This window comes from Convolutriloba macropyga, chromosome 3, assembly GCF_964194025.1.
Source record: "Convolutriloba macropyga chromosome 3, txConMacr16.3, whole genome shotgun sequence".
NCBI classification, from domain to species: domain Eukaryota; kingdom Metazoa; phylum Xenacoelomorpha; order Acoela; family Convolutidae; genus Convolutriloba; species Convolutriloba macropyga.
Window position 1 is genome coordinate 13,238,686 of NC_134470.1, and position 27,983 is coordinate 13,266,668.

Below are 27,983 nucleotides of genomic sequence, written 5' to 3' on the forward strand. Positions count from 1 at the left end.
TACGCATGATCAAATTGTTGGTGTGGGAAAACCCGGTTGGGTAGTACTGTTAGTGTATTCCCAAATGTATTTATTGCCCTTCAAGCTGTTCATTTCCTTTTCCCTCAGCGAACACGCGTTTTATCCCCTATGCAAATTGATAAATTATAACTAAATCCAATTCAATAAAAAAATATAAACGATTAAATTTTGGTTGATGAAAAATTGACCAAATCATTTATTCTACCGGAGTAAACATCATAGATTTTTGAAAATATGATTAACAGATAAATTTTGAGGGATAATAAATTGACCAAATCGTTTATTGTACCGTAGTAATAATAATCAATTTGTGCAATTACGTCTATCAGATAGTTATGACGGCAACCTTTTTTCTTAACTGATTTCGTGTTAAATTAATTCTTGTCAGCGTGAAATAATTTTATTTTTCTTTCCTTTAATTAAGGAAATACTTCCGGTAAGGTAGCTTCAAAGCGGATAAGGCTCGTTAATTTTTCTGATTATCTTTCCTGGTTATCATTTCTAGTTAGAGGGTTTTCTCTTCTTATTTTTTAATTTCTCGGGTCACTCAAACGGTTTCGGACAAAACAATGAAAGCTAATCGCACAAATTTTATTACAAATCGAATCGAACGAGAAGTGTGGACCTCTTTGCTTTATCCACCCACGCGACATCAAATATATGGGGTGGCAAAAATTAAGGGTAAAAGTTATCAACCTACCATGATTTCAGCCTTTCGGTTTTATTTCACTTGATTTTTTGTCTTCTCTTTTTGGGTGCTCTGTTTTGAGCATATTGAGTGAAAAACGGGGTTACAAAAGACAGGTCGCTAGTTGACTCTTTTCAAATTGTTGCTTTCCTGAGGGAGGGTTGTGGTTTTTATAAGTTATAATCAGTTATAATCTGCTGTCTGATCCCTAACTAGGGAAGCAGCCATTAGCAGAGATTAGCCTTGGAGCCTTTCTTACTTAGCTGTGATTGACTTTTACGATATTTGATCTCATGGGGGCATAAAAGCACCACCAAGGCATACTTGCAACTGTTTAGCGCTAAATCTCTCTTTTTCTCCCAATTTTGTTACCTTTTCACCTATACCCTCGAACACGCTTCTTTCAACCCTGTTTCAACCCTAATTTCGCCCATTCAAAGAACCTTGAATCTGTGGCAAAAAGATCAATAATATGCTATAAAACCTTCACATTATGTCTCACTTAGAGCATTTGTTACCTTTGATCGCGTGTGAAACGTTTTACAAAGTATACATTAACAAAATTCATTCGAACTCTATTTTCTTATATCTCTCTATGTCTTATTGCTTCACTTTGAGCACACGAAGTTTGAAATTTACAGATAAATCAAGATGGTCGCTAAAGTTCGTTGTTTTGCATCCAGATAGAAAATTATCTGAAAAACTTAAAAGCAATTAAAAACGCTTGATTCCTGATACGACTTTTGGAGAAATTTGAATGTAGCAAATCCCTTTTGAATAGAAATGTTAAAAGGTGAATACCTTTTGAAGTTTGTAATCTGCAAAATTTCAAATCTTCTCCGGCAGCGTGAAAAACTTTATATGCAGGAGAGAAAAATGTTGCAATTAAAATAACTGATAGATCATTTCACCTGATTTTCGCAGAAGAACTACCTTCGCTGACAACGTTTGCTGATTATGTCTATGAAAAAATCATTGTTCCGACCAACTTGTGGGGTGAGGAACCATATACTCAAAGGGTTTTTTTGTTCAGTCAAAATTGGCCGATCGATATATTCATCGTAGAAAGTTGTGACTAGTGTCATTAAAAAGCCGGTCCAGCGTAGAATAAGTAATTAAAAACATTTTTTAAATTTGTCTTTTAGAGGGAAAAATCAAGTTCAAAATTTTGTGAACAGCAGACGAAATTTCGTTGTTTTTGTACACTTTTTCAGTAATTTTTTGCCAAATATTCGTCAATTTGGATAAAAATTAGTTAAAATTGCTAACAAGAATGTTATTGGTTCTACTTTTCAGTATAGATGAGGCTTGTTGTTTCTTGGTTAATATTTTTGGTAATTTTTTAGTCCAACTCTGTTTAAATATGCCGGAAGTAATGACCTAACATCTGTTGTTACAATCTTTGAAAACTCCAAAGAAGTGCTAATTGTACTTTTGCATCCTATGGGAGTCTTCTGGAATTAAATTTCTGCCGAGTTTTCGGGAAAAAAAATCAATGATTGTACAAAACGTATCAATGATTTTTGGTTTATTGAAATTTTTCATTTGTTAAATGTTATAATTTGCAGACATTTGGAATGAACAAGGTTTTTTGTTGGACGCGCACCAAAATTAGGGTTAGGTACGGACTCATCTTGGACTCATACAATTAATAATTATTCGGATTATAGTTGGGTGCGGCCTTTTTCAAAAAACTCTGTGTTTTTTGGTGATTACTGACGAGATGATTTCAAACTGAGGCCCAATTTATGATAGATCCTATTTAAAACAAAAAGTGGCCAAATAAATAAATAATGTGTCTCCGGAAAAAAAATTCACATTTTTTATGACTTTGACAATGTGTTTTTGTATGTTTTGTTTGATTTCTTTTGTTTTGCTTTCCTTTATTATTTTTTTTGCAGTCTGACAACTTCGTCACATTAATCAAAGTTCCAACTGTGTTCTTTAAGAGTTATAAGTGAAACTATGCTTCCGTGGATCGCGAAAGTTTTTAGTTGTTACCCAATTCCTCTCATGACTTTGAATATATTTGTTTTAAACGAATGTCATTGATGTTTTCAACTGTGCTATTTTTTAAACCATTTTCTAAGTAAAAAATTACCTTTTGTAGTGCTTTTATCTTTATCTAAAAGTTTCGTGGCTTTCTTTGACTAACAACAAGCGCAGTTAGTTTCCTGAGCAGTTGCACAGTAATTTGTTTTGTACTAAGTTGAAAACTTATGGTTCGGAGGAGTTTTTAAAAATATTTCGTCTTAATAAATCTTTTTCTTATTAAACTTAATTGATTTTTTTCACTTTTGCCGTGCTTTTTGCAGTCTTCTAACAAATTTTGTTTAATGACAGGTCTCATTTGCTTACTCTGAGGTATAATTTAACCCTCTTAATGAGTTGAGTTGACATGTTCTGATTTTAATTTGTTTGAAATCTGTTTTTCTCGTAAATAGAAACATATTTTTGAATTTTTCTCTTTTTTTTCTTCTTTGTCAACCTGTTACCGAGTCTCATTAGGGACAGGTCTCATATCTTAGGTAATGGAGTACAGCTTTAATTGTTTAGTTTTATCTAATTCTGTTTTCCTTTTTGTTATGTACAATACGTTTTTGATATGCAAGACTTGGTCCATTAACATTGAAGATTTTTTACGGAGATCTTTCGATAAAATATTTGAGCCAAGTGTCGAAGTTTCAATTCAGTTGTATCAGACAGCTTGCCTATAATTTCTGAAAGTTTCGTTTTTTCTATTCAACATATTCTTTCATTTGAAATCTTCACTTCTCGCATGGTAAGAATTTTTCCTTCTAGGACAGCAGTAAAATTGTTGTAAAGGCCAGATAGATCATGCCAGATAAAGCATTAAGATTTAAGTAAAAGTCAGATAAATCAATACAAGACATAATTTTTAAAACATTTTACCAGACAGTTTTATTAAACCAAAATTTTTTCTACCAAAAATTGGGAATTTTTGAAAGCGCTTTTTATTGACAGGCAATTGTTTCCTTTGAAGTATATCAAGTTCGCTGTGTCGCTTCAATAATATCCAATTGTACAACTCGAAATTAATAGATTTTTCTCATGTACATTGTGAAAAGCAAATACTAGTAGGAAACCAGACGACTTTTTCAACTTAGCAATTTTGGCTTCAAAGTGGCAAATATTAAACAAAAGTTTGGAGCGAAAAATCCGAGAGAACAATGTTGAAATTTTTCCCTGTTTCTTTTGGTTTCATCAATTGAAAAATTCTCACAGATTTGTTGCTAATAATTTTAAACACGATCAGTATTTCATTAATTTTTATCGACAAGAGATAGAAAAATGACAACGCAATTCAACTCAATTTTAGAACTTCTTAAAAGGCTTTGATGTCTCCATATAAACCACAGGAAAGCAAGAAAATAAATAATACATTTTCTTTTTTGTAAAAAACAGTATCATTACCCCGGGCTTTTTCGTTATCGAAATAATATACAATGAAGTCTATTGTACAAATCCATCACGTTTATTGATTCAGAAAAATTATAACCCTACATTCCTGTGGCAATTGCTAAACAGCCAGGGTGCTCCCGCTTTCTCTCAATCATTTTCCCTACCGATTAGCAAGATGCCCAATTTATCTTGAATAGAAATGAGGATATTTGAAATTCAACAATGTTGCTCGTTATCAACTTTTTATGTACGTTGAGCAGGTTTTCGGGTCAAAGAATTAATTTTATTATTCTGCCTGTAACCCCTTACTACTGTCAGTAATTGAATTACTTTCACTTTGGACACGGCTGAAAGATACGTGTTTTTAAACTCATAATTTTTACCCGTTTACCCGTTTCTTATTGCTATTTTACACTGCAGAGAATAACCCCCCCCCCCCCCCCCCCTACTTTTCAGTTCAGACCAATTGTTTATTTATGCACTATCAAGCTTTGCGTCTTTTTTTTTGCCTAAATTTGCAAGATAGTGGCCTGTATTTTTTCTTCATGAAATGCAGAATTGTTAACTAGCGATAAAAATGCGGAACAATTTGATTGCAAATAATTTGCAAAGCTATTGGAACAAATTAAAATGACCTTTTAAAAAGCTCCTTCCATTAAAAATATAACAATGGTTGATCTACTTGTCAACAAAGTACGCATGAACACATTTTTGCTGACCAATGAAATTGAACATTTACTTTACCTTTGAATGAACGATATTTTTGCCAAATATTTACTAAATATTTGCTAAATATTGTCTGAATTCCAACGTCTCTTAGTAATTATTATTCAGTAAACGTTACTGTTATCTTAAAAGATTATTTTCGTCTATTAGGCGCTAAAATCAAGCAAATTGTTTTTTCAGTGCTAAGTTTATTTTAGAATCTGCGTTGACCACAGCTCACAGTTTCAAGTTGATTTTTGATCTTTTATATGATAACAATATTACTAAAATGAACATGCTTACTTTCATCTTTTAACAAAGCTCCTTTCTTACATGTTATCAGCGCCATTCAGCGCATTTAAACTCATTATTTTGAAAGAATTCTGAGCAAACTTTTTCGAAATTTTCGAAATTCAGCTGTTTTCAGCGCTCATCTTCCATAACCTTCATAAAGTTCCTTGACATTTGAACCAAGATGGCGGACTTCAGTTTGATTAAACTTTTTACTCCTTATTTGGTAATCCTAATTACCACGGAAGTGCAGCCGACGTTGAGCGGGATCCAGCATAAGTCCAACATCCTCTACATGACAGACGGAATTCCACTGGACTTCGTGAGAGACAAACAGTACCTGATTGAGAAACGGAGTCTACCTTCAACTGTGACCTCTACACTCGATATAGGTTAGAAATAATTTGAGTTAAGGGCACAATAACCCAGAGGTATACGTAAATTCATTTATATATTTCCCCATGTCATGGTCCGTGGATTTCACTTAATGAAAGTACAGGACAGAAATAACCATTTCTCGTAAATACTCTTAGATATGTATTAGACAGCATACTTGTAATCAAATTGATGTTGATTCCTTTGAATCGATGATCCGTTGATGGTGGAGAATGGAGGTGAAGCAACGTTAAAGCTACATTGGCCTGGCATGCTCTCGGCTGCTTTTTCACAGTTGGTTCATTGTCCGAACCTTCATAATTTACATATTTTTTTGGGGTGGGGAATCTATACTAGCCAATATTTTGTGTTAAGTTGATTTTGGCCCACCTATGGTTTTTTTGCCAAAAAAGGTAAGGACAAGTGGTATCATTTGAAAGCGCGTGAATAGATCTTTGGATAAACGTAATTTCTTTAATTTAATTTAATTTTTCAAACGTGTATAATTAGGGTTTATAATTATCGTCTGCAATCACGAGTTTCTATTCTTACTTGGCCAAAGTGGCGAGAATAGAAACATACATTTCATGTGTGGAAAACTGAAATAGACTGATGAAAATTGATTCATTTGGTTTGCTGTTGATCTGCTGTTTTGATAAACATAGTCGTGGTAACCAAGTTAATTGTTAATTCAAAGTTTTAATTTTCTCTGATATGGACAGATGAAACTAAGATGGTACTTTGAAAAATTGCTAGTCCGTCTTACCGAAATAAAAAATATTTGCTGAAAAATATGCTGATGTCTTTAAAAATCTAAAAAATTTATGCATGCTAGGTTAAGAACATTCACCAAAGGCAAACGTTCCCTGTTTTTATCCATACCCTCTTTTTTTTCCAAATTATGTGCCTGCGCTGAAAAAAAAATCTACGCAGAAGTGCTATTGTCTGTTTGACAAATTATTTAATGTATTGAGTCACTTTCTTAAAAGTTTAAATTACTTAACTAAAATGAAATTAAAGGAATGTTCATATATCTTTAATACCTTTAACTAAAAAAGTCAGTCTTAAATTAATTTAGAGTGGTTGTCTCAAAAAAGTAGTATCTTGTCAGAGCAACAATTAAAAAGCTACAGAAAAAATTTGTGAAATTTTTGGAAGAATCTCTAGAACTATAAGATCTCTCATCATCTGCTGAAAAACTTGAGTTTGGGTTTTGAAGTATAAACAGTGCAGTTTTTTTTGCAAAATTTCAACAAAAAAATTTTTAGTTTTCATTATTTTGACAAACAATATTAGCCATCGAGTTGCGTTTTTTTCACATGACTTTTGAATGTCGGAACCAACTTGGTATCATTGACAGAGAAAAAGTTGCCAATAAACTTGAATTTTCATTGATGAACATTCATTGGTTTTTAAAAGTCTACGCATATGTTTTTCTTGAATTTGTTTTCCTGTCCTCTTTACTTGAGATTGATCAGTTTTTGCGTATTTCATATACATGTAATTCTAACCGTCATTTTGTTTTTTGCTTTAAATATTCTTTGGTGATCTCAAACCCCGACATATAAAATGTCGTGAAACATTACGACTTTGCGGGCGGTCACAAAGTGCGTCTTCAAAGACAATATTCTTTTTTTTCTGTCAAAATTTCGATCAGTTCAAGACAAAACAATTCTCCCTAACAACTTTAGTGTGTTCAATTTTTGTTTTACTGTAAAGAGGCAGCATTGCCAAAACAGCCCAGTATCACTGTTTTTGCAAATTCTTTGCAATTTTGAAAATGTTATCAATACCGTGTGCCAAAATCAATCAATAGAAATTTGTTCCCATTTCACTGATTTTGTCAGTTTAATTTAAATTAACAAAAAAAGTCCAATAATTAGCTTAAGTTCTTTAAGGCTTTAAAAATAATTGCAATTTTTTTCAATTCACGAATAGATAAATTTGTCAGCTCAAATTTTTGTTCTGTTGAGGACTCTGTTTTCTTTATCAATATAATGTAACCCAAAGCGTATGTAATTTGTAAACAATTAGTCTTTTTGAACAATTTATGCGAATCTCCTTTTACTCCTAATGATGAATTATGAAGAATAAATCAAATTGAAAAGTCAGCAGAAGAATTTAATAGAAAATGTTGTATAGCGGCATATTTATAAAATCAGGCTTTTCCATTTTCGATTCAACTGCAATCAAAATGCTTCCTAACTTAAGTCAACAAAAACCTAAACATATTAAAAAATTTCTACTTGTGTGTGAAATGGAACTTCCAACTTTGCTAAAAATTTTAATACTTGGATTTAATATTTGACTTGTTTTTAGAAGAGGCCTTTACATCTAGAATTCACTGAACAGGTTGATAGTGTAGATCATTTGTTTGTCTTTAATAATAGAAGCTCAAGGACGACATCTGTAATTTCGAAGACTTTTTGTGCAATTGGTTCCTCACAGCTCGGCACAAATTTTAAATGCCATAAATTTTTTAGAATACCATCTTAAAAATTTTTTTATTTGGTTAGAGAAAAGATAGCAAAACTTATTTTTGTGCTACATAATTCAAACTTTCAGGCCAGCCTAATGTGTCCTGGAAGTTTGGTTTATGTAAAAGTTTTCTCAAGAACTGTTTTTTTTTGCCAAGAATAGAAATCTGCTTGAGGTCAATTGACTCGTAAGAAATTCCGGTATTTAATTAACTTGTTCCAACATACCTCTCAAGGTTGCAAAAAAACCCATTGATTTCTGTCAGGAAACCGTTAGTAGTATCCGAAAGAAACTTATACGCAGTGGAGAAAATTACTTGTGATGTTTGAACTAAAAAAACATCCCGTCTTTTTTCAGCAGACAAAAACGAAAACTCTTTGGCACATTCTAAAAAGGTATGCGTACAATTTGAAAGAAACTGACACAAACAAAGTTTCGAACACACTTCACACAAACAAACAAAAACAAAGAAACAGAAACCCCAACACCGAAGAAAAAGCATTTAAAAACTATCTTTTTGGCAACTAATCTTTTCTCATGGTTCGTCATCGTTCATTTAGATCTCCTTTGTACTTCCTAAACAATTAGACGTGGAGTTGTGCTAATTGCATCGAAAATTGCAACACTAGACATTGAAAAGAAAACGTTTGCATTTTTTTAAAATTCTCTCAATTTTGATGTTTCATGAGCTTAAGGAAAGGAATATTTTTTTAAAATCTCGCAGATGTCTTACGAGTGAGATTAGATAATTACAAAATAGACATATATATTGCCCCATTTTTAACATATCACAAGTAATTTTACTAATTTTCTACGATTTCTTACTATATCTTCAAGTCTTTTCAGTTCATTTAAGTCTTGTTTATTTCATTATTTGTGGATACTAGGTATGGACTTTTTCATGCAATTCGATCGGTAATTGTAAAATTGACGTTAAATTTGAAAAAACAAATTGTCACTTCTGATGTTCATGAGCACAAATATAACAAATGTGATACCATTTGGATTAAATAAACACTGTTTTCGTTTTAAACCATTATAATCCTACTTAGAGAAAAAAAATAAGTGAATTTTATATTTTGTAAAAAGATTTCTGACAGTTTTTGCACTCCATATCTATTTGTGAATAACATGTAGTTGAGCGTCAAAAACTCTCTTTAAAAGTTTTTCTCTTTTTGATTTTGCAACATTGGGGAACTTATGGTTCTCTGTAAATTTAAAGTTTCGGCTCTTTCACTCTTCGGCTTTTTTAAAAACCAAATAGAAAATTTAATCAATTTTAGTTTGGTTTAACTAAAGATATTTTCTTTTCGTAAGGACTGTTACATTCAATAAACTATTTGGTTTTTCAATTTAGAGAGCTGCTCACAAACCGGAAATGGTTGGTTAGAAGAGCAAATTCAAAATACAGAAGTGAAAATAAAAATAAATTTCATCGAATTTCCAAAAATACTTATGTACATTTGTATCAACTTTCCCGCCCATCGACTGATAGACTCTCTATCTTTCAAATTCTGCTTTATTTCTTTATCAATATAATTAGGGGAGTTTAGATCGACTGATTTGTACTGACAAGATATGGAATCCAAAAGAAAAAAATTAAGAAAATGTTTTTAACTTGAGTTTTCAAAAAATGTACTTGGTTGCTTTAGTGTCCTTTACGTGACACCCTTTTGTTTACGTCTCCGCTGTTTTAAATATTGTGCAGCGGTTATTTCCGATAAAATCAGATGATTTGTTTTCAAAATTGTCTCTTGCGCTCAGAAAAGAACTCTTTTTTCTCATTTTAGTTTTACATTTTCAATGTTGATTTTATCGATTTTGAGAGCTCGAAATTGCCCGAAGTATTCTCTTTTCCAAAAAATGTGTAGGGTTTTTTGGTTCTTACAGAGAAACGTTTATTAGGTTTATGACAAGCAGAAGAAGAAAGAGAGATAGATGAAAAGATATTTTTTCGAGAAAATTTTGAGAAAAAAAACGAAATAACTGATTTTTTGTTCGAAATTTTTAGTCAAATAGTTTAACTCGCTCATTTTAAGAATGGACACTGCAAAGAATTACTCGTCGGGTTGGAAACACCATATAACCAAATTAAAATTAGTACAAAATTTCTCCTTGCCTCTTTATCTTCAACTTCAACGCGATCTGGCACTCCTCCCCCCAGCGATGTTTTTATCCTCCTTTTCGTTTTTCTTTCGTCAAGATTTTAGAGTGCTCCCAATTTTTAATTGTCTGTTAATTTTTATATATATCTAAACAGGATACTGAGGGCTACAAAAGGGTGTTTCTTTCATCGTTTTTCTTCTACGTGTAGACAAAAATTGAAAATTTGACTGCAAAAAAAAGCCAACCTCGCATACATATTACAAAATTTTTAAAAAAATATTGGAGCAATTAGAGTTTAGGTTTACATGAATGGCTTCGAGCCATCCGTGGGTACCTGTAACTACCTTTTGCTCGTTTCGATTGCTCACACACTGAACCCATTTTGTTTCTAAAACGATTTTTTTTCCCTGAATGGGCTGTTTTGAAAGAGCTACTCTGGAGAAAAAGAATTATAGACAGTAGTGGAATTCAGTTAATTCTCATACTTCAGATAATTATAAAGTTATTTTTTTCCTTCGCAACCTTGACGGACGATGGCGGAAGGTAATATGAAAAATATTTTTTTGCTTATAAATGTATAAATTTATGGTATGTGTAAATATATAATATTAGCCGGAGACTCTGTTTTAGTAGTAATTAAAAGTGAGTCAGTCAGCTTTTGGACCCCAGTTAATTTCGAACGATTATCTTGCAAGATGACCTCTCGTCTTTTAAGAATCTTACAAGGTCTCGACTGGGGGAGGCAGCTGGGGGACTTTTAATTCTCTGTATTAGTTACATAGCGGATTGATCCACTTGACTGATTATTTCACATGTACTCCAGCCTTTTCGTGCCTTTTAGCCTTTAAAAATCAATATTGATTGAATTAAGGCCATAATATTAACAAGGCGGCTCGGTAATGTGCGATGGCACATAAGGTTCCGACCCCGCTCATCCACATTTTTGGCATTATTGTCTACCAAATGAGGAACAGATAGAAAAACCCAAAAATTTTTTTTTGCAAATCCCAAAACAGCCCATGTCTTTTCCAAAAAGTTCTGTATGAACAATAAGATAGCCTCCAAAGCAAATAACTCAGTGGAGTAAAAATTGATGCATTAGATTGCTGTAATTTGTCAATATTAAGAAAGCGAGTCAAGAAGAACAGCAAAATCAAACAACAACAACAACAAACATTAATTACTTCAAAAAATTTATGTCCCTCTTAAAAACTAAATTTAATAACAAAGTCAACATACCGTCAGATAAACCTAAAACTAAACAAAAATAACTTATAAATCACCAGAAAACATATGCGACCAGTCCATAAAAAGGTTTGGTAACAATTATACAAAAAAGAACAAAAACAGTAAAGTAAAAAAATTAACTTATTTTCTTGAAACAGTTAACTTCAAAGTAATAAATACCATTAGGAATCAATGAATGTTACCACAAATTTACGATTACCACTGCTTCTATATATGGGCATTAGGACCTGTCCTTATTCATTTTTTAAAGCGGCTAAAAAGAACAACAAAAAAAAACAAACAAAATTTCAATTGAAACTTGCCAGAAAACGCTGTCAAAACCGTCAAGCCATATTTTGGCCCTCAAAATATATTCGATTGCGCCTTCTTCAAACAGCTATAGTGTAGCACGTGGTCATTCATTAGTAAGACTAGGTAACAAGTAGACAAAAAAGCGAAGTGCTAAAGTATGTAATACTTTTATTTTTTTTTCGAAACAAAATTACATTCAATTGCATGAAAGGCATTAATTACAAACAGAACTATTTAAATAAGGTCGTCTGTTCATGAAAATGAAGCCCTCGAGAACTGCAATTATTCAGAATATTTCTTGCATCTACAAAAAGAACGTCAAATATGACAAAAATCAAATTAAATTACTTTTTTTGTGATCATAACAAATTCTTTAAAAAAAGATTTTGGGACACCAATCCCTTTTATTCCCTTGACACCCATAAAGTCATATTTGACCTGCAATTAAATAACGAGATTAGGTAACAAAAAGAAACATAAAAAGAACAAAAATGCGAAGTTAAAAAGTTTTTTTTTTAATTTTTGGAAAACGATTGTTTTCAAATTCATGAAAGCCATCAGCTATCTACTAATATCAGAATATTGGTTCTTCACTATTCTATGAGAAGCCAATGAAAGCTATCACTATACAGGAAATTTCATACGACCGAAACGACAAAGTATAAATGAAAACTAAAGACAAAATTAAAAAATTCAATTTATTTCTTCAAGAAAGAGGCGTCGAGGCCGTTAAAACGATGATGTATTTATTTCAAGATTTTAATATATTCAATTGTGCCTTGTTCTGAACGCTAATAATGTGACATGAGAACTGTCAATAATCTGATAATGTGACAAAATTAGAAAACGTGAAAAACTGGCAAATATCAAAACAAACAAAAATCTGAAATCTCGTAGTATCAAAGCCAGAAAACAATAACTTCAGGCTTAAAACTGCAACCTAAAATAAATGTTCAATCAGTAAAAAGAAGAAGCATTCTTTTTTTGCTGACACTAAGCTGGAAGTTGAACAAATTAAGAAAAAATAGAGGAAAATTAATTAAGCCATTATTTATTGAAAAGTCAATTATTTTTAAAAAAAGAAACGACCATAAACTCTAAGTAAAAAACTAAATGCATTAGCTTGGAGCTGCTTAGTAAGCAAGTTGGTTGGACCTATTACTCCTGAGCTTTGATTTGATATGTTCTGTTCTTTATTATTTAAAAAAATCTTTTTTTTTAAAAAAAAAGACCGACTGATTACAACCCGATTTTTTTTGGATTGTAACAGTCCAAGAATGGCCCAAAACTAGCCCTGTTAATGCTTTTTGTCCGTTACGAACAATTGATTTTACGAATGTTGTAGATATAGATAATTTGTTAGACGAAAACTCAAAATAAATTCTGCATTTTTGATAATCAACTAGTAAAGTTAGCAAAAAACGGCAAAGTTTTAACTACAGTGCACTCTCAGCGGACTCTGAAGTAGAAATAACCCTTTCTGAGTCTACAAAGATTGTATGAGTGTTGTTTGGGGGTGTACTGTCGGCAAATTTAATCAAAGTGGACTAAAGTAGCTTATTTCGTGCTGTTTTTGATGAAAAAGGCTAAATTTTGAAATGTTTATCCAGATTTTTTGACCAAAAAAATTAAATCAAAACAATCAACAATGCTTTTTCGTCTTCAAATATAAAATCAACGACACTATTCTTAAGAATTATAACAAATTTTAGCAAAATTGACGAAAATTTAGGCAAAAATTCAGGAAAATGTGAATAAAAACAACGTGAATTCACTCTTCTTTTCTCAGAAGTTTAAAACTCGATAACTCCCTGTAGAAAACGAAAATTAAAAAAATCTTTTTAATTCCATATTCTACGCTGGACGAGCTTTCTAATGATACCAGTCTCAACTCTCTACCTTGAATATATCGAGCGGCGAAAATTCACGGAACAAAAAAAAACCCATTTGAGTATATAGTTCCTCCCCCCTCAAGAGGGTCGGAACAAAAATATAGCGGATTGACTGATATATTTTAGTCAGTTCAACTTTATCAGTTTCTCAAATATTTTCAATGGATGAGTAAAAAATACGTTTTCATGAACCCTCCGAGCATCAAATCTACTTATCTACTTTGATTCCGCAGCTACAAAATGAAATGAAACTTGAAACCTGAAACTGTTCTTAAAAAATTAGTTAACGATATCCTGAGTTAAGATGGTCTTAGTTAACTTTAGCATTGTCCAATAACAATATCATTCAACATCGACAGTTGTCCATTGACTGGGTGATTTGTACTTTGCAAAATTACTTTAATATCTTTTCTTACTAAATTCAAAATGACTTGTGAAATATCTCGTATCTCAATTGAAGAGTTCATTCCCTAAAATTTTAGGGAGGAATTTTTGAGTGCCTGGTGTTCCATTTTATTATTTGAATGAAGAGAACTTGGAGCCTAGACCAAAGCGCAGGAGAGTAATGCAAGCCAGAGAATTCCGGTAGATTGAAAAATTGATCAAAAGAAATTTAAGAGGTTACTATATGTTATGCCGCTTATGATTCTGTCTTAATAGATAGGAATTCTCAAACTATTGAATATATATGAATGTTTAAGCGCTGCAAAATCTGACGTGGGCTTGTTGGAAAATGGATATTTGCTAGTCCATTTATGAGAAAGTAACAATAACATGAAAACAAGTTGGAATCGGATAATTGCAGCTGCAAAAACATGGGTTTTGAGAGAACAAGAGGGCTTGGTAATATGCATTTCCACATAATGTTCGCACCGAATTATATCACCGAGCTGCGTTTCGCTAGTTGCCGAAAAGAGCCGACATTGAACCGCAAAGGCAGACCTGAATTGCCTCAGTCAAATTTGACCGAGAATATAACTCAATTCCTTTTTATTATGTTAATACAGGGTTTCTATATGAAAGTTGCGGATTTTGTTTACTTTCAAAAGCTCGGCTAATTTGAAGGGAAATTAGTTATCGAATTGCGCAACATTAAAAAAAATTAGGTTTCACAGAAATCTCTTAGCTTGAATTCCGTTTCTGAAAGAAACGCAATTACTTTGTATCAAATTAATCACTTTAATTAACATAATTAATCAACATAACTTTAAAATTAATACAAAAAACTTTGACCCAGAAAAACTCCGGAAGCTTAAAATTTTAAAATAGCTAAGACACTTCTCAAAATATTAATTCAAATTTAAAAACCAGTGATAGCAACGATTCAAATCAATTACAATTCAGTACAATTAAATGCACATTTAGCTACAAAACTCTAGAATTTTTTAACACATATTGATAATTTGACTAATATGGAATTTGGTTACAATTTGTGGAAATGGAAGTCAGTTGCCAGAGCTGGTGACGGGATTGAGCTTTTGAACGTACCACAGTACCGCAAATATAGTAAGATTCAAAGCGGATTGAGGGCTAAAAAGGATCTAGCATGAATTCCGCAATTCAACGTAATCGAATTACACGAGGGCAAAATCAGCCTATCTTGTTTCAGGTCTGCCTTGGCTGTGTAATAACTTCATCATATTTCGTCTTCGAGTAATAAAACAGTACAGAAATGTGTAGTTCCCTTTTGGTTTACAGCCTGCGGATATATGAACGACTCCTTTTGATTTGTGATCTTTCGTTTGTAATGGTTTTCCCCCATTACTATAATCAGGCTACTTTTGATTGTTCGGAGTGGGCCTTAGAACTTTCTTTGCCATGGCACATTGTCGAGCAAACCCTCTAGTTATTAATATGCATGACCAATAAAAAAAAAGGTTTTTGAGAAATTCGAAATTGTCGACCATCAGATAAAATAATCAAAAGAAGTTCGAAAAAATTTAGGAAAATTCTCCTGGAAAGTTGAGAAGTGTAACAATTGAATTCAAAAACCTAACCTTAAAAATTCCATTTCTTTAGAACACACATGTTTAAAAAATAGACTCGAGAGGTCAAATTTAAAATCATTGTTGTTTGCATTGCTCTTCTTCTTCTGACAAAAAAAACTTAATCAGGATATTTTGGAAAAAAACTGACAAAGCAGCACAGCTACAAAACGTTTTTGAGTCGTGGTTTTCTTTTCAATATCACACTTCAATATTAAACTTCAATTTGTGAGTGGTTGAGAGAAAAGAGATAAAACAACAAACATTAAAATTGAAACTATCATTTTAGAAAAAAAATGACGAAATAGATCAAGAGCTATCTATTGGAATGAGAAACTATCAGTGTTCTGCTCTTTGGATATGTTTCAAAACCAAATTTTTTTGTCTTTCCCTCTATTATTCTTTTTTAAAAAACGTAAGTAGTTCATGACAATATCAGTTGTGAGGAATAAACTATATATATTTTTGTCAAAGATTAAAACAGACTTTTGGCATGAAAAATTTCCAATTGAAATAAAAAATTTTTCTTCAACAATCAGTGAAATAACTGTTAAAATGTACCATGAGCCTCTCTTCTTCTGTTAAATCATCGGTGTATTTCCGAAACATCCACAAAAGATTCTAAGTACCTGTGTAAAATCATATTAAATGCATCATCTTGTCAATCAGGGAACCCAGACTCAACAAGATTGCGTTTTTCAGCTACAGGAAAACCGCAGCTCTGAAAACAATTCGGAAAGACAAGCTTAAAACCTTAGTGTTATCTATAGACTAAAAAAGATTTATTTCAACGTAGGTAAATTGTTTATGTTTTACTCTTTTTTGTAAAGCTTTTTTACCAATATGAAGTGCAGATATATGGAGTAGCTAAGCAAACTATATCTTATTAAACTAAAAAGTGATCAGAAATCCATCCTGTTAAGTTAGATTCAGTAGAAAAAAAATCTCAGGAGGTGTTTCATGGACTGATAAAGGATGAAGGAATAACCACACATCTCATACTGGAAAATTTCAATGTCGATTTGCTTTAATCGACTAGAGAACGTTTTTCGACGGTTCTTGCATGCTCTTATTAATTCTTGTTTTCATATTCCTAAAACTTGACAAATCTTGCTGTCATAAAGATTCTGGATCATTTTCGTTTGTGTCCCGCCCAGTACGTTGCCCCTCATTAAAGATCACGTGCCACATACATAGTAAATCATTGTGTAAGAAATTTGTCACGTGCGTCTGGGGAGTGCAAATAAAATGCACCCACTAAGCTGGGGGCACTGAGGGAAAACATTCCCACTTCTGGCTTCAAATCTCGAACTGCTTCGCGGTTTCCAGTAAACGCCAAAGTTCTCAGTGACTTTAAGCGCAGTCACTTAACGATTACTACACGGAATAACAGACAATCAAAAATTTCACAAATAATGCTCGTGACATTTCTCCGCATCTTAGTTTAGAAACTGCTTCGCATAATGCAAAGTCAAAAGGAGTACAAAACTCGGATATTTTCCGTTTGTGCCCCCCACCCAGTACGTTATGTACCCCCCAAATACAGAGCACGTGTCATTACACAGTAAATCATTATGTAAAAATATGGCTCGTGCGTCTTGGGGGGTGCATATAATATGCACCCACTAAGCTGGGTGGAGGGGCACAAACGCGAAAGGGATCTATTCTGTTTCGGCCCCCCAACTTAGTGAGCTTAATTTTTTTATGACCCCCAGACGCACGTGCTAATTTTTTTACATAGTAACGTGCTATATAACAACATAGGATTTGTAACTGGGGGTCATAAAAAACACTGGGGGGAACAGAATAGATCCCGCAAAAGATCCCAAAACTCTTTGAGGTCAGAATAAATTTTTAGGAATACCTTTTCATAAAAAAAATAATGTAATTTCAAGGTTATATTAATCATGCATTAGGGGAAATAATAGGTAAAAATTTTCTAGATAGATATTTTTGAGGCAGCATTGATAGTTTCTATAGCTTCTCTATTCGTAGCTTCAGTATCTACCGCTTCTTTGCCACGATGTTTATGCAAATCCTGCCAAACACAACTGAGTCGGAATCCTTACAAAATTGTTCATACTCGCTCCTGGCCTCTTTACTCGTTACTCTGTTCTTAAATTTCTCAGCAATGGTTACCGCTTGCACCTTGATCTTGTATAGGTTCTGTGTTGCCATACTAAAATTATCACTGGTAAAGCTTATAAAGAACAAAATAATGGATTGCGAATTCGGTGCCCAATACAGATACTAACTTGCAATTATCAGCAGAATAATATCAAAGGCAGGGGTCTATATAGGTTTCATACAATGACTTTTTGGGTTTCATAGAAATGTCATGATTGATATCGTGCAAACCATATTTTATTCGAATAATTGTTGTTTGACAGGAGTGAAAATTGCGGTGGAGAGTATCACAGACATCACAAATATCGACTCAACAATAGACCTGTACATGACACAAGTGTGGAACTCGAATCAGACAAGGAACGAGTCTCTCAAACTGAGTGGGGAGGACATCGCCAACTTCGGATGGACACCCGACATCTACTTTATATTGGCCAAGACTGTCATTTACAACAACATTGCCCAGTACCTACATTTCGAAGAATCAGGAATGGTAAGTCGTGCTTTTCCCCTGATTTTTGACCTACTTTTTAAGAACCCACAGAAGAAGTAATCCGAATCGACACATAATTGCAAGAGAATGGAAGATCACGCGTAAATTGCAGTGATAACTTATAGTTTTATGATATAGTGTCATCAATTTGCGGTGAAAAAAAAACAATTTATAACCACTGAAATTTTGCGGTGAAAATGGTGAATTTATATAATATCACCACTAAAATGCGGCCAATTTTGCTTTTTTTCGTCAGTACTGCGCAACTCTGCAATGACAACTCAAAACTTATTCACGGTGAACCGTTCATTCTGAAAGTGGCTCTGGATAGGTAATTGTCATAATAACCCTGAAACTCTTACTGCAAAGAGATTTGTTTACCCAAGATAACTAAAGCGAAAAGTGTACTGACAGGGAGAAGGAATAATTAGCTGACTCAAACAATCACTAATTTTTCACAAATTCCTAAAAAGCCTTTTGGTAGAATTTGTTAGAACCGACACGCGACTGTGACCGTCAGAAAGAGAAGCGGAAAAAGTTCGATAGAGAAATTAAAATCTTGTATGAACAGTTTAGGTTCAAGACTTCAAACAACTTAATTCAATTTGTGAAAATACGGCCCGTGAATTGAAATAATTTTTGCCAGATTCGTGTCTATTCGAAATATAGTTTAAAAGTATTATCCAAGACTGCTGTAGCTTTAGAGCATTTATGATTGAACTTAAGTTTAAAATTTTTAATTGCGCTTTGAATAAATAGTTTAATTTGGTGTGGTTGCAGGTAACATTTGACCAGAAGATCAGAGTGACAGCGCCCTGCAAGCCAGACATCTGGTACTTCCCCTTCGACAACACTAGCTGTCGTATCATCTTATCCAGCTATGGTTTCCCAAAACAGTTCATATCATTACACTGGATGGAGAACGGTGTCGAGTTCCCAGTCGCATACGACAAACTGTCCGAGCTGGGGTGAGAGAATTTATGAATAGAGTGCTTTTTATGAATGGCGTGATAGCCGAGAGGTAAGGTGTGTGATTCACACGGCAATGATTGAGAGTTCAATCCCCTGCCTCCGTGAAGCTGTCTGTGTAAGGATCAGCTCTTACTTAACCATAGCTTCAGGTTGACCATAGCCTGATCATTGTTGGCTGCAATGATGGTACCACGTGAAAGTTTCAGACGCAAAAAAGTGGCCAGAGTCACCAAAAAAGAGCAATGCTGCTCATAAAAAGAACAGTCTGACATGTGGGGAATAATTTGAAAAAGGGCAGCTGAGAACAGGCCGCTGTGGCCTAATGCTGTTCCGCTGCGATTACGCAGGAACAAATTATTTTATTTTTAAAACGTTTTTTAAAACAATTTTTTCCTGCTATCTTTTGTTGGCATCGAAACATAAAGAAGCCAAACAAATCAATTGTTGACGAACCTCATAACAGTGGAAAATGATTTTAAAAAATTTCAAGCACCGTTACGAAAAATTAAGAAGCGCAAGCATCAAAATTAAATTTTGTTATTTTACAATTTTATTTAATTATGCCGTGTTGTTATTCCAATTCAATTAATGCTGGTCTTTTTTTTATAACTCAACAAAATTCGACATGACTCCTATTACAAACTTTGTCCATCGAACTTATCACTCGTTATTTTTGACTGTATTAAAATCAATTTGATAACCAAGCCAGTTCACTTGTTTTTAGATACGAGATTCTGAACATGTCCACTTCGACGTACGAGGCCACGTATGGCAAGGAGACATTTGAGATTCTGGAGGCTCTGATCAGTCTCAGACGCATCTCATCTATCTACCTGTACCAGGTGTACGTCCCTGCCGCCTCCCTCGTGCTCGTCAGTTGGGTCACTTTCTGGATCAACGGAGACAAGACTGGAACTCCTGCCAGGTTAGTGATCATTGGAAACGGATCTATTTTGTATCTCCTCCAGGATACCATTTAATTTCTTGCAATCGCCACCATCGATGTGACGTTTTTGAGCACAAATCTTTATCATTTTTAACAAATCATTGTTATTTTTTAACAAATCATTGTTATTACTAAAGCTGATGATTAATTTCTCTCTTTCATGATGATAAATATCGCCAATAGTTTGATTTCGAAGCCCACTTTTTTGAAATTATGTAATACGTTAAAGTCATAATGATTGTGATATATAACCTGATGGGTCATTATTTTGAAATAGCGTGTAATGGAACCAAAAATGTGCCACAAATTAATTGAATTATAAAAGGAAAAACTAAAAAGGAACAGCTTTATGACGACCGAAAGCTATTGTTATCAGTTATTATTGACAAGTTCAGGTCAAATAAATGACAGAATCATTTTTACAGCGATGCATATAAAAAATCTTGAGATTATGTTTCTATTGTCGCAATTCAATTTATCAGCACCGCGATGCATGAAATTTTCAACTTAAGTTGAACCAAGCACGTTATAACATGCCAAAAGTCTGTACCGCCAGAAGTAAAAAACCAGAGGTTCCTATGTAAATAAGCAGAAGTTGACTTCCATGAACTTTCAGCATTTTCGAATTAGAAATTTGCGAATCTTAAACAAGGTTACCTGACTCGGCAGAAGTCAATTCGAAGTTCTGGCTCTAAATCTTGAACATCCTTGTGGTTCTCGTTAAGCGCCAGCAGTTCTCGGTGACTTCAAGCAAAGTCGAGACTTTAAAAATCAGATATTCATCTACTGGCTGTACCCAATCAATGGGCGACACTTGTTGTCAAAAAGAATATTCCGATGCGTCGAGATGAATCTCAACAACTTGGTTAAATCAAGATTAAGGTTTCTCATAGGACAGATGGGTGAGCATTATCTTTCATAAGTCGAGGCCTAACCCACGGAAGCCCGTCAGAACAAACTACTGAGTGTTTTTACTTTGATACTGGTGGCGGGCCATTGTGCCATAAAATGACACAAGGAAGCTCGGTAATGTGCGTTCACACATTAAGTTCCGAAACTGCTTATCTACATTTTTCCCTTAATTGTCTACCAAATGAGGAAGAGATAAAAAATAACATCAACATATCGTTCAACAAACTACTAAAAGAATAAAACAATCTACTCTGGAGTGCCTATAAGACCTGTGGCTACCATATTATGACTACCAGAAAAGACGACAATAAAAATCAAATGGTTACAAATATTAATTACGACCAAAACTCCTTGTCCATTTTTTGAAAACCATTAATAACCAAATCAAAATGGCATCAGATAAAACTTTTACTCGGAAGATTAACCGGCACTTTTTTGGAACAAAATATGGGACGTTTCCTCAAAGCGAAATGGCAACAAGCTGACTAGAAATGAGCAAAAGGGGCAAAGTTTATCAAAACATTGCTTCTTTGAAAAAAGAATTAAATTCAAACTGATTAGAAACATTACGCATCAAATGAAATCATTGAGAGACTCTTTTATACTTCAATAGAGAGTGACTAAGGCTTTTCATTATCCAGGATATGTCATACGACTACACAAAAACGAGAAGTACAGGCGAAAACTAAAAATTTGCACGAAAAATTATGCACGATAACGTTGTCCCCCCAATCAATTAAATATTAAGCTGATCACTAAAAACAATAAAAATATTCAATTGCAATTTTTGAAGGTAACAAATTTTTTAAATCAAATGACGCCCATTATTGTGATACTGTGAAAAGAGAACAAAAACCTACAAAAAAGGGCAAATATGCAAAAATCACAAAAATTGGTTTTATGAAAGACCATTTTTGGAAAATAGAACCGTTATGAAGATCAAATTGAATTTCAATAGATAAATGATGTGAATTGTATATAGAGATGCTTAGCTACAATTTAACAGAAATGAAACTGGCAGATCTCAAAAATCTCTCTCTTTTTTTAAATTTTAAACCAATATTTTCAAAATTCATAGCCAACAAATGCTTTCGATTAAAAGAGTAGACAGTTTGTCTCGCAACTGCACGGAAAATTAATTGCGACTGTTATTAATGAGACTAAATCTTAAGACTATAAAATAACATTAAATACAAGCTGAACTAATAAGTTCAACAAACAACTTTACGAAACCATAGTTTCGAAGCCATTAAATTTATAAGATATTAACCCCGAGAAGATAACTTCTTCATTTTTGTCTCCTTTGACCATCATAGCGTCTTTTTATAAAAAACGACTATCACAAAATGCCAACAAAAAGAACCACAAAAACTGAAAATTATCTAAACTTCACAAAATGCTTCTGAAACAAATTGTCTAAGCCTTGAAGACATTATTTAAATCGTTTAAACAACAGAAAAACAATGATACAACATTGTATAACACAAAAAAAACGCAAACCAGAACAAAAAGGGACAAATTAAAGAATACTATTAATCTTTTTCTAGAAATTTAATTCGAAAGTCAAAACAACCATTAGCTATTTACCGATATCATTTATTAAGTTCATTTGTTTATCATTGATTGGCCACTGAGACTTTGAATTACACAATATATGACAACAAAAATTAACAACAAATGAAGGGCAAAAATGAAAAACTCTACCAATTTATGCAAGAGAACGGTGTCGCAGCCCTTCAAACCATATGTTATGAAAACAAAGAACATGTTCAGTTTCAAATGTTGTAAAGTTTTTTTCAGATAGATTGTTAAATAATATTACAATTTACAAAAAAACAACAGCAAAAATTGGAAATTATGCACCAAAATCAGAAAATTTGTATGAAACCTCGTAGTACCAAAAGCAAGAAAATCTTCTGTTAAAACAATAGGCCACAAAATTAGTTTATATTCTAGACGGAGCAAAGATAGACCTGTACTTACTGAGCATAAACAAAATGTTTATACCAATAACATAAGAGACATTAGGTAACAACCGAATGAATAGAAAAGGTTCACTTGGACCTCTTGAGGAAAAAATTTAGATGCTTGCACTTAAAAATCAGACTGCCAAAAGATTAACAATTGAAGGCAAAAGACAAGAATTCAGTCGAATTTTACTAAAATTCTTCCTCAAAGACAAAAAAACCCTTTGTTTCAATAAAAACAAACTGTATCTACATTCGGTCTCAAATTTACGTAAATTGGAGCTGTCATTAACGAAGCCGTGAGTAAAAATTGTCCGTATTGTCCGTAATTAACATTAAAACATAAAAGCAATATATTTTGAAAAAAGGCAGCATCAAAATAAAAACCAAAAAGTCTCTGATTCTAAGAATCCTTCTTGATATTGTCGAAACTCTCCCTGATTTTGTCGCGCCCAGCAAACCGACCAAGTGTTCCGAACATTTTCAAATTAGACCAATTGTTGCACGGAACTCTTCAAATATTAAAGAAGAGAATGATGCATTTTGTATAATTATCGAGGCAAATCTTCAAAAAAACGTCAAAGTTTTAATTCCAGAAGACTTTCTTACGGCGCCTAATTGCAACTAGCGCTCTTTTTGAGATTAGGGAGCCTGTTTTAAGGTTTCTAGGTCACCGAGTCTGGCAAACTTTAACAAAATATTTGGTGCCATTTTTGATGAAAAAAGTTTGACTTTTGAAAATTTTATCAAAAATTTTAGCCAAAAAAAATTCAATCAAACAATTCAGCAACGCTCTTCGATCTCCAACGGTAACAACAACACTCTGCCGTTAAAAATTTTAACTTTTTTTGAACTATATTAGCGAAATTGTGCCAAATTTTAGCAGAAATTACTGAAAATGTGAACAAAAACAATCGAATGTTCACAAAACTTTAAACCTCGATAACTCTTGTAAAAAACGAAAATCGAAAAAAATCTTTTTCATATCGTATTATTCGCTGGACGGTCTTTTCAATGATACCACTCACAATTTTCTACGATGAATGTATCGATCGGTCAAAATTGACTAAACAAAAAAAACCAGTTGAGTATATAGTTCCTCCTCCCCACTAAAGTGGGGGTCGGAACAATTATGAACATTTTAACTATTAGGTCGGGGGGCGGGGAGGGGGATGGAATTGCGTCTTCTAGTGAATGTCTTACAGAGGCTTTTATTAAAGGATCGGATAATAGTATTATCGAAGTCTTTTTGAGCTGCTTGCTCTTCTAAATGTTTTTGAACCCAAACGCTCAAAACGATTTCCAAGAACTAGTATAATTTCGGAACCTAAATTTTCTCAAACATGACTGCCTAAAACTAATGAGCAATTACACATTGGACAGAGAAATTTTGGGAAACAAATGGATTGTGTTAACAAGTGTTTTGAAAACCTAAAAATTAATAGTTTTTGTAAAATTTGTGAATGCTAAGCGATCAGATGATTTTTTCAATAACTATAGAAGATCCTGAATTAATTTGTTTTTTTTTGAATTTTCATGTTTTTGTTGTGAATAGATTGTTTTTTATTTTCATTTTGTGTAAATGGAGTAATCAATGCATCTTTGTATCGTCACCAAAGTGAAACGTTTTGAAGTTATTGAGGACTGTCTATAAGAGGATCCCGTGTTTTTGTCTTTTTTTTAAAAAAAATGGCGGAATTGACTAAAATTGAATATTGTGCTCTCACAGTCAAAATATAACGACCTAATATGAAAAAAAACTAAAGTTTATCGAATTTTGACATGAATTGTCTTACATGGTACCATAAAAGTCAATGGTCTTGTGGTGCAGCTATTTTGCATCATTTTGTTTTTTGTTGAAATGTTAACTTTTGAATCTATGTATAAAGTTGACCAGAAAAAACTATATTATTATTATTATTGAAATTATTAATTACCAAAGGCTTCATATGTTGCTTGGATTGGTTGCCAAGAACAATTCATGATGGTAAATTTGAGTTGACAAAATGCTTCTGTCAGCCAGCAATGCAGTGATGTCAAAACAAAGTTTACTTCCATAATTTTGAATTTCTATCCCTAAGCTCCCCTCTTATTTTTTGTCCTCAATTTGTCACTTTAAAAATTTTCTTTGAATAGCGAAGGCTTTAAATACACCCTAAATTTTTGATTAGGTATCTTACCCAACGCAACAGGGATTTGACTAAATTGGGAAAAGTTTCATTACTCATTTTGAGAGCGTATTGCTCCGTTTCTAATTAAAACCACCCAAAGAATATCCGATTATTAATCAACCAATCCTCCCCTAATCTCTACCGCTTCCTACTTTCCCAATTTAAATATACATACTGAGGTAGATAAATCTTGGATTACGTCACTAGTAATTTTCTATTTTTGCCTAAAAGCCCCCCGATTTAAATCTCTGTATATCCCCTCGTGCGTTTCTGTCAAAAATGACTTCAGGTACGACTTTATCGCTGTTAAGGCCGTTTTTCACGGGGAATTAACTCTGCTTAAATGAACTATTTAATATCCGGTTAAAATTTCGTAGTTTCAGGTTATTTCAGCTCTTTGAGCTCCTCTTTTCAGAGCGCCGATTGCGCATGCTTAAAAGCACGCAACCATAGTCTGCTTGAAAGTATGGCATTCAAAATGTGTGGCTGCAAATTAGAGGTCAAACGATCAGAAAAAATTGCAAAAATTTAAAGAAATGAATTCAAGAAACAATTCTTAAGAATCTTTTAAGTAACTCCTCTTAAAGTTAATACGCAATATTTCGCCAAATTAATTTACAAACTGCCAAATAAAAATAATTACGCAACCGAAGAAAGAAGAGAAAAAATTACCTTGTATAGTTGATTGCTACACTAACATCTAAGAATGTTTGAACTTGAACTAGGGTAATCACGAATTTTTGTTATTTGAGCAATAATGTGTCTTTTTTTAAACCGGTAGTCGCAATTGCTTGATCACCTTCATAGTAAGCCCCACTGAGTTTAATCAACCCAATAACACTGCTTCAATTAGCCTGCAAAATGATTTCTTCCGAAATTCATGTTATGGGTCAAGCGGTTTCTGCACCCTGAGTTCCTTTTTGACGATTAATATTGTAAGTGTCCTTTTTTGTCACTTTGCCAATTACGCTTTTGTCTATTTCTGTAACGGTGAGATAACAATGACAACTTAGTAAATTTACTTGAGCAAAATGTCACATTTTATGGCGTAATTTATTATTTAAATGTAGTTTTTACCCGTTTTGAACCCAATTTTATTTCTTCAGAGCTTCAGTGGGAGTGATGACAGTTCTCTCCATGCTCACAATCTGCAGAGGTCAAACTGACACCACTAACATGGCAGTATCCAGGGAACCCAGACTACTCGATGTTTACATCTGGGCCAGCTTCAGTTTCGTAATAGCTGCCATGATTGAGTTCGCACTCTCTGATTTCTTCAGGGACCCCAACTTCGGGGCACCCGGCATATCTCCCCTTCACATACCCCGCTACAGGAAAACTAACCTCAAAATCGACAGGTTTTATCACTTGAGTTAACTTCAACTCCAACGAGAGATTAAATTAGAGCTTTGCAACACTTTACAGCTAAACTATAATTATTCCAACCTCCAAATAATTTGATTGAAAGGAAATTTTATCCTACTCTGACCTTTTTTTCTGTCAATTTTGGCCGATCGATTATTTTTGTGGAGAGATACAAAAGTGGTAACATCCAAAAAAAATTAGAAATTGAATCGATCTTTTGAGATTTTTTCTTTTCTGCAGTTAAACCTGCTTCTGATTGTGATATTGAGTGATGCATTCGATATACAAAACAGTTTTGAGGACAGTTTCATATCATTATTTAACTGTAGGAATAAATTAGTTCATTTGTATTTGGAATGAAACCGTATTCAATAAATTTGTTGCTAAGCGAAAAACCTGTCTGGATTGTTGAACTCAGAACGATAAACGTACTGCACTCATGCAATGAATGATTTTTCATATATTTCCAAATTTCTACTTTTCAGATCTTTGCTTACATATTTTTCAGCCTATTCCAGCGCAGTTTTGATTATAGCTTTTCTCAGCGCAGTGGTTGCTTATTTTTTCAGGCATTTCGTGAAATGTCAAAAAATTCATCGTCCCGGGAAATTGATCAAAGTAATTGTTGCAGGTGCGCCCAGATAGGATTCCCACTGTCTTTCCTTCTGTTCAACTGTGTCTACTGGGGATACGTCTTCTGGCACACACAAAAGTTCGCATCCTCCGACTCAGCCATGTGGGAGGGCAGCGCTATGAAGGAGCCTGACCTATGACCACCTCTACAGTTGATATTGACTGTAGATAAGCAGACATTGACCTCTAGCAATACCATTCGATGACCTCCAGTGACCCCTAAATAATAGATATACCTAATTGACTATAATAGGTTGGTAACTGAGAGGTTACGCGCTAGCCATAGTCAATCAATCCCGACCTTTAGAAGCGAAGCAACAGTTTTGTATTCGCGTAGCTTCTTCTGCCGATAAAATTAAAATTAAACGCAAATTTCTACAATCTTAACAACCTTTTTTTGAGGATTACTTATTCTCGGGAGAGGGGGGCACAAACGGAAAAGATCCGAAAACTAATTCCGAAATAATTCTCGAAAAGTTGATGTATTTTCAGACTGAGGGGAGCAAGCAATGGTACCGTGGAGAAACTTATGCCGCCATTCTACATATTACCTACTCATACAAAAGTGATCAAATCAGCACAAACTACAAACTGCAGGATTTGAGTCTTTCATGCCTATATACTTGTGTATTTCTTATTATATTGTAATTCATTGTATCGCTCCTTTCTAGAATAGAATATCTTCTTAAGGCACAATTTTCTTTCAGTCAAAAAGCCATATGCATGGTCAATGAGAAAGTCGGACATTCGATCGCAAAATAAAACCGAAAACAATTCAGCATTTTAGAATAGTTTAATGCCTCACTGAATGTTCCGATTAAGACCACAAGATTTGGTACTTTTTCTATGAGCATCTCTAAAACATGACATATCCCGCAGAAGATAAAAAATAAG

At 33.4% G+C, this 27,983-nt stretch overlaps 1 protein-coding gene across 2 annotated transcripts; it reads left to right on the forward strand.

Moving 5' to 3' along the window:
• LOC142335959 (gamma-aminobutyric acid receptor subunit rho-2-like) lies at nucleotides 1-27,785 on the forward strand. 2 transcript variants are annotated; one of them, XM_075384376.1, is made up of 8 exons: nucleotides 1-230; nucleotides 4,136-5,520; nucleotides 17,894-18,123; nucleotides 18,904-19,091; nucleotides 19,820-20,020; nucleotides 26,198-26,449; nucleotides 27,088-27,342; nucleotides 27,582-27,785. In XM_075384376.1, the coding sequence occupies exons 2-7, from the start codon at nucleotides 5,313-5,315 to the stop codon at nucleotides 27,227-27,229; spliced, it is 1,221 nt and encodes a 406-aa protein (XP_075240491.1). In that variant the 5' UTR covers nucleotides 1-230; nucleotides 4,136-5,312; the 3' UTR covers nucleotides 27,230-27,342; nucleotides 27,582-27,785. The 2 variants fall into 2 exon arrangements, with proteins under 2 accessions (XP_075240491.1, XP_075240492.1); XM_075384377.1 differs by lacking the exon at nucleotides 1-230 and adding an exon at nucleotides 686-702 and having other exon boundaries at nucleotides 4,393-5,520.
• Nucleotides 27,786-27,983: the final 198 nt, after the last annotated feature.

Coding starts and splice junctions, on each gene's coding strand:
- LOC142335959 (XM_075384376.1), top strand. CDS start 5,313: ATGGCGGACTTCAGTTTGATTAAACTTTTTACTCCTTATTTGGTAATC. Junction 5,521..17,893: donor GACCTCTACACTCGATATAG/GTTAGAAATAAT, acceptor GTTGTTTGACAG/GAGTGAAAATTGCGGTGGAG. Junction 18,124..18,903: donor ATTTCGAAGAATCAGGAATG/GTAAGTCGTGCT, acceptor GTGTGGTTGCAG/GTAACATTTGACCAGAAGAT.